Below are 8,305 nucleotides of genomic sequence, written 5' to 3'. Positions count from 1 at the left end.
AACAACAATAGAGTCAAACTAGAGCTATTTGTAGAAGACCGTAGATCATAACTCATCACTGAATGTTTCTTCTGACCATTAACTACATGTTGACTCTGTTGAGTAACTCAAGGAAAACTATCAACCAATCTGAATAGAGATTATGTGCATTGATCCAAACCCCTAAAGATGACCTGTGTTTTGAATAGCTATAATTTAATCAAGATGATTCAAACAGATACAATAAAGCCCCTGAACATTACCCAGACATCCTCCCTCACACCACTGTGGTAGTTCCAGAGAGCAGCAGGTGAAACAGGAGTCTGTAGACGTCAGAGCTCTGGAGATCTCCCCTTTAGATCAGAGTCAGTCAGCAGCATCACACAGTCCAGACACAGACTGCAGTTCCTGTCCCTGATCAATGGAGGGAGACATAGAATCTGCTATATCTTGTCAAATGACAGTAATAACAATATGCTCCATTTGTCGATGTCTATAATAATAATCATGTATTAGTCCCCATTCAGCACTTATGACATAAAAACAATTCTGTGATTACAAAGCTATCATGTTTCTACATCACATCATTCTGACTGTCCAAGAAGACTATTTACATGTTGGACTACTTCCACATAGAACACTTTGCATAGCCAGCACATGCTTCAGTGCTCTTGTAGTGTTTATATCCCTGTGAGTTTAACACTTCATGACTGAGAGCTGTCCTTCATGACAACAGAACCCACAACAACCATGACTTTTATCACCATCTTCATCTGGATACTTGCCCTCTGTCTCCAAGGTAATATATTTTACAGAACATTTTCTGGAAAATTGCAATATTAGGCTATATAACCTTATTACTGTTTTAGTGAATATGCTGTATGAACAAATAATGTAATGCTAATTATACATGCCATCTGTTTCAGAGTCCAGAGGCCAGGTCACAGTGACCCAGACTCCTGCAGTGAAAGCTGTTTCAGTGGGTCACTCAGTCAGTCTCAGCTGTAAGACCAGCAGTGCTGTACACAGTAACAGCAATGGACACTATTTGCACTGGTATCAACAGAAACCTGGAGGAGCTCCTAAACTCCTAATATACTGGGCTAAAACCCTTCAGTCTGGGACTCCATCTAGATTCAGTGGCAGTGGATCTGGGAGTGACTTCACTCTGACCATCAGTGGAGTCCAGACTGAAGATGCAGGAGATTACTACTGTCAGAGTTACCACTACATCAATAGTAAAAACGTGTTCACACAGTGATATAGAGCCATACAAAAACCTCCCTCAGTCAGACTGCACAGTGACAGTACTGATACAGCTGGGACCTTCTGCAGGTGATGAGGGGAGGAGATGGTCCAGTACAATGACAGGACGAAACGGTTCGGGAAAAAAAAAAATAATGTCCACAGAAATCACACACACCAATTAACAAAAAAAAAGCCCGCACAAAAGCCGGCGGGCCTACCGGGTTTAAATAGCCCAAAACCACAACCTAAACAAGAACCGGGTACAACTAATCAGACAACACTAAATGAAACAGAAAAGGGGATCGGTGGCAGCTAGTAGGCCGGCGACGACGACCGCCGAGCGCCGCCCGAACAGGAAGAGGCACCATCTTCGGCGGGATTCGTGACAGTACCCCCGCCCCCTGTCCTTCAAGACAACAGAACCCACAACAACCATGACTTCTATCACCATATTCATCTGGATTTTTGTATTCTACATGAAGGGTAAAACAATTGATAGTCATATGTTTTTATGCTAAAAAGTAAGCAATGAGTAAACTGAAATTTTGTTGAGAATGTGCTATTTATTCCTGGTGAAGTGTACAATTTTTTTTCTCTCTTTGTTTCAGAATCCAGTGGACAGTACACTGTGACTCAGACTCCTACAGTAAAATCTGTTCATGTTGGACAGACAGTCGCTCTGAACTGTCAAACCAGCAGTGTTCTCCAACATCGTCATCATCATCATCGTCATTATTATCATCATCATGGTTACAACTTGTTATATTGGTCATGAACTGAAAGTGTATATAAAAGTTATTTGTAGTTTTGGAAGACAATACCAGTCCATAGTAGAGTAAGATGTACAGAAGTAAGAGGAAAAGTATCAGCCCCCCAAACCAATTCCCTACATGCACTTCACAACCAGTTATTGATGTGATCATCTAGCATGTATTAACTCTTTTCATGAGCTGTTAGATCTGTGAATGAGACATGATGCTGGGCTCAAACATGACACATTATGTAGAGACATACACTACACACTGTTATCATAAAGTATAATATCTGTTTAATCTGTCATTAATTACATGGTGAATCCACCATAGATGTTAAACCAGTCCACTCACTCACATCTGGCCCAGTCCAGAGTTTTTCACTCAGCGAAACTGTTCAACTGCTTGATTGGTTAGCTGTGTGAGTGAAACTGAGATTTACATAGACAGGGCAGGATGGTTCTGCTTGTCCCAGAATAGAGCAGCACTGTCGCCATATTGGGAATGAAACATAAATACATATGTTATGGAAAGTAGTTGTTTAGCAGTGTGAGTTCTGAGAGCAGATCTTAGAGGTTCATTATCTAATATCACTAATTATTCTCACTGGTATTGGAGCTACATTATAACAGGCTCATTCAGTTGTAGAAATGATTGCAGAGTATTTGTTGGATCAGATGCCCTATTAATCATGTTTGAAAACATGAGAGTAGCAGAAAAGATGCCTCATGCAGTGCGACATCCCCTTCGCATAGAGTTGATCAGGATTTTGATTGTGGCCTGTGGAATGTTGTCCCAATCCTCTTCAAATGCTGTGCGAATTTGCTGGATATTTTTATTTAACTAGGCAAGTCAGTTAACAGCAAATTCTTATTTAAAATGACAGGCTACCAAGAAGCAAAAGGCCTCCTGCAGGGGCTGGAATTAAAAAGAAAAATATAAGACAAAACACACCATGACAGGAGAGACACCACAACACTACATAAAGAGAGACCTAAGACAATACAGCATGGCACTAACAAATGACAAAACAGCATGGTAGCAACACAACATGACAACAACACAGTAGCAACACATGGCAGCAGCACAACATGGTAGCAGCACAAGCATGGTACAAACATTGTTAGGCACAGACAACAGCACAAAGAGCAAAAAGGTAGATACAACAATATGTCACACAAATCAGCCACAAGCGTCAGAAAAAGTGTCCATGATTTAGTCTTTGAATGTAGAGATGGAGATGAAACGGGAACTGGAACATGCTGTTGTACATGTTGATCCAGAGCATCCCAAACATTCTCAATGCGTGACATGTCTGGCGAGAATGCAGGCCATTCCAGAGCTTATGCCTGCCCATACCATCACCCCACGGCCACCATGGGGCACTCCATTACCAAAGTTGACATCAGCAAACTGCTCGCCCACACAATGCCATACACGTGGTCTGCGGTTGTGAGGCTGGTTGGACGTACTGCCAAATTCTCTGAAACGACGTTGAACATTACATTCTCTGGCAACAGCTCTGGTGGACATTCCTGCAGTCAGCATGCCAGTTGCACGCTCCCTCACAACTTGATACATCTGTGGCATTGTATTGTGTGACAAACTACACATTGTAGAGTGGCCTTTTATTTTCCCCAGCACAAGGTGCACCTGTATAATAATCATGCTGTTTAGTTATCTTCTTGATATGCCACACCTGTCAGGTGGATGGATTATCTTGGTACAGGAGAAATGCTCACTAACAGGGATGTAAATACATTTGTGCACAAAATTTAAGAGACATTAGCTAGTTGTGTATAATTATGGACAATTTCTGGGATCTTTTATTTCAGCTCATGAAACATGGGACCCACACTTTACATGTTGCATTTATATTTTTGTTCAGTGTACGTACATAAGTAACCCCACGGAAGTCAAAATATTAAATCATCACATTTTAAATCAACATTACAAACATTTCAGCCCACTAAAATTCCTCAAATGGTGTGATAAAAATGAATCTGATCATTTAGAATTATTAATTGTTATGAGCAGTTTACAGACTGCCGGATCTGTCAATCAGGAACAAGATGTGGGGCTCAGACATTAGAAAAAAGTCCTCCTAATTGCAATCGTTCTGTCTTAATCCAATGAATGCGCCACATAATTTTTACACTGATGCCCCAGTTGTCCTAAAATAGAGAATGAAATTGCTTTTTGGACCATGTTATTACTATTTTAGAACAATTCCATGAGTTAGGGTAGGAGTTATCATAGAAAAAATATCAGAAGCCAAACAACCATAGAGGTTTATACCAGCCCAACCCCTCTCTCCACATCTGTCCCAGTCTAGGGTATTTCAGAGAGTGAAACTGGGTCGTCACTACCTAACACAGCAACAAAGTCATAATTCTGAAAAACCCCACCTAACCCAACCTTAAATTTAAGAACAAAAAGCTCATTTGTCTAGGCAATTTTGACTTTGTGGCTGTGGAACTTGACTTTATGGCTGTGTTATCAGTTGGAGTTGTGGGAGTGAAACTGAGATTTGCATGGGCAGGGTTGGGTGGTTCTGCTTGTCCCAGAATAGAGCAGCACTGGCACCAGATGTTCATTCTGTCCCCAGGGGGTTGAAGGTAGAGAAAACCCAGGGAAGCTACAGTGTAGACCACACGTGGTTAAAAACCAAAGCAGAAACGATTTAATAAATTCATATTAGTAAATAAACATTTGAAATAAATAAGTTATGGAAATGTACTGTTTAGCAGTGTGATCTCTGAGATCAGATCTTAGGTTAGGTGCCCTTTTAATCAAAATGTGTATGAAATGTGCTGCCTTCATTAGACAGTGATCACATATTTGACAATGACGCAGTGTGTAGTAGAGCTGAACAACAATAGAGTCAAACTAGAGCTATTTGTAGAAGACCTTAGATCATAACTCATCACTGAATGTTTCTTCTGACCATTAACTACATGTTGACTCTGTTGAGTAACTCAAGGAAAACTATCAACCAATCTGAATAGAGATGATGTGCATTGATCCAAACCCCTAAAGATGACCTGTGTTTTGAATAGCTATAATTTAATCAAGATGATTCAAACAGATACAATAAAGCCCCTGAACATTACCCAGACATCCTCCCTCACACCACTGTGGTAGTTCCAGAGAGCAGCAGGTGAAACAGGAGTCTGTAGACGTCAGAGCTCTGGAGATCTCCCCTTTAGATCAGAGTCAGTCAGCAGCATCACAAAGTCCAGACACAGACTGCAGTTCCTGTCCCTGATCAATGGAGGGAGACATAGAATCTGCTATATCTTGTCGAATGACAGTAATAACAATATGCTCCATTTGTCGATGTCTATAATAATAATCATGTATTAGTCCCCATTCAGCACTTATGACATAAAAACAATTCTGTGATTACAAAGTATCATGTTTCTACATCACATCATTCTAACTGTCCAAGAATACTATTTGCATGTTGGACTACTTCCATATAGAACACTTTGCATAGCCAGCACATGCTTCAGTGCTCTGGTAGTGTTTATATCCCTGTGAGTTTAACACTTCATGACTGAGATCTGTCCTTCATGACAACAGAACCCACAACAACCATGACTTGTATCACCATCTTCATCTGGATATTTGCCCTCTGTCTCCAAGGTAATATATTTTACAGAACATTTTCTGGAAAATTGCAATATTAGGCTATATAACCTTATTACTGTTTTAGTGAATATGCTGTATGAACAAATAATGTAATGCTAATCATACATGCCATCTGTTTCAGAGTCCAGAGGCCAGGTCACAGTGACCCAGACTCCTGCAGTGAAAGCTGTTTCAGTGGGTCACTCAGTCAGTCTCAGCTGTAAGACCAGCAGTGCTGTATACAGTGACAGCAATGGACACTATTTGCACTGGTATCAACAGAAACCTGGAGGAGCTCCTAAACTCCTAATATACTGGGCTAAAACCCTTCAGTCTGGGACTCCATCTAGATTCAGTGGCAGTGGATCTGGGAGTGACTTCACTCTGACCATCAGTGGAGTCCAGACTGAAGATGCAGGAGATTACTACTGTCAGAGTTACCACTACATCAATAGTAAAAACGTGTTCACACAGTGATATAGAGCCATACAAAAACCTCCCTCAGTCAGACTGCACAGTGACAGCACTGATACAGCTGGGACCTTCTGCAGGTGATGAGGGGAGGAGATGGTCCAGTACAATGACAGGACGAAACGGTTCGGGAAAAAAAAAAATAACGTCCACAGAAATCACACACACCAATTAACAAAAAACAAGCCCGCACAAAAGGCGGCGGGCCTACCGGGTTTAAATAGCCCAAAACCACAACCTAAACAAGAAACAGGTGCAACTAATCAGACAACACTAAATGAAACAGAAAAGGGGATCGGTGGCAGCTAGTAGGCCGGCGACGACGACCGCCGAGCGCCGCCCGAACAGGAAGAGGCACCATCTTCGGTGGGATTCGTGACAGTACCCCCGCCCCCTGTCCTTCAAGACAACAGAACCCACAACAACCATGACTTCTATCACCATATTCATCTGGATTTTTGTATTCTACATGAAGGGTAAAACAATTGATAGTTATATGTTTTTATGCTAAAAAGTAAGCAATGAGTAAACAGAAATTTTGTTGAGAATGTGCAATTTATTCCTGGTGATGTACAATTTTTTTTCTCTCTTTGTTTCAGAATCCAGTGGACAGTACACTGTGAATCAGACTCCTACAGTGAGATCTGTTCATGTTGGACAGACAGTCGCTCTGAACTGTCAAACCAGCAGTGTTCTCCAACGTCGTCATCATCATCATCGTCATTATTATTATCATCATGGTTACAACTTGTTATATTGGACATGAACTGAAAGTGTATATAAAAGTTATTTGTAGTTTTGGAAGACAATACCAGTCCATAGTAGAGTAAGATGTACAGAAGTAAGAGGAAAAGTATCAGCCCCCCAAACCAATTCCCTACATGCACTTCACAACCAGTTATTGATGTGATCATCTAGCATGTATTAACTCTTTTCATGAGCTGTTAGATCTGTGAATGAGACATGATGCTGGGCTCAAACATGACACATTATGTAGAGACATACACTACACACTGTTATCATAAAGTATAATATCTGTTTAATCTGTCATTAATTACATGGTGAATCCACCATAGATGTTAAACCAGTCCACTCACTCACATCTGGCCCAGTCCAGGGTATTTCACTCAGCGAAACTGTTCAACTGCTTGATTGGTTAGCTGTGTGAGTGAAACTGAGAATTACATAGACAGGGCAGGATGGTTCTGCTTGTCCCAGAATAGAGCAGCACTGTCGCCATATTGGGAATGAAACATAAATACATATGTTATGGAAAGTAGTTGTTTAGCAGTGTGAGTTCTGAGAGCAGATCTTAGAGGTTCATTATCTAATATCACTAATTATTCTCACTGGTATTGGAGCTACATTATAACAGGCTCATTCAGTTGTAGAAATGATTGCAGAGTATTTGTTGGATCAGATGCCCTATTAATCATGTTTGAAAACATGAGAGTAGCAGAAAAGATGCCTCATGCAGTGCGACATCCCCTTCGCATAGAGTTGATCAGGATTTTGATTGTGGCCTGTGGAATGTTGTCCCAATCCTCTTCAAATGCTGTGCGAATTTGCTGGATATTTTTATTTAACTAGGCAAGTCAGTTAACAGCAAATTCTTATTTAAAATGACAGGCTACCAAGAAGCAAAAGGCCTCCTGCAGGGGCTGGAATTAAAAAGAAAAATATAAGACAAAACACACCATGACAGGAGAGACACCACAACACTACATAAAGAGAGACCTAAGACAATACAGCATGGCACTAACAAATGACAAAACAGCATGGTAGCAACACAACATGACAACAACACAGTAGCAACACATGGCAGCAGCACAACATGGTAGCAGCACAAGCATGGTACAAACATTGTTAGGCACAGACAACAGCACAAAGAGCAAAAAGGTAGATACAACAATATGTCACACGAATCAGCCACAAGCGTCAGAAAAAGTGTCCATGATTTAGTCTTTGAATGTAGAGATGGAGATGAAACGGGAACTGGAACACGCTGTTGTACATGTTGATCCAGAGCATCCCAAACATTCTCAATGCGTGACATGTCTGGCGAGAATGCAGGATATTCCAGAGCTTATGCCTGCCCATACCATCACCCCACGGCCACCATGGGGCACTCCATTACCAAAGTTGACATCAGCAAACTGCTCGCCCACACAATGCCATACACGTGGTCTGCGGTTGTGAGGCTGGTTGGACGTACTGCCAAA

At 41.2% G+C, this 8,305-nt stretch overlaps 2 gene segments (V, D, J or C); both read left to right on the top strand.

Moving 5' to 3' along the window:
- The first annotated feature begins 633 nt into the window (after positions 1–633).
- LOC110500029 lies at positions 634–1,377 on the top strand. The segment is given in 2 exon segments: positions 634–778; positions 906–1,377. Coding segments are annotated over 2 exon segments (408 nt in total).
- A 4,126-nt stretch (positions 1,378–5,503) lies between these two features.
- LOC110500024 lies at positions 5,504–6,226 on the top strand. The segment is given in 2 exon segments: positions 5,504–5,627; positions 5,755–6,226. Coding segments are annotated over 2 exon segments (408 nt in total).
- The last annotated feature ends 2,079 nt before the right edge of the window (positions 6,227–8,305 follow it).

Source organism: Oncorhynchus mykiss, chromosome 21 (genome assembly GCF_013265735.2).
Source record: "Oncorhynchus mykiss isolate Arlee chromosome 21, USDA_OmykA_1.1, whole genome shotgun sequence".
Taxonomy (NCBI): domain Eukaryota; kingdom Metazoa; phylum Chordata; class Actinopteri; order Salmoniformes; family Salmonidae; genus Oncorhynchus; species Oncorhynchus mykiss.
Note: the sequence above shows the minus strand (reverse complement) of the source record. Positions and strands in the feature narration are given on the sequence as shown.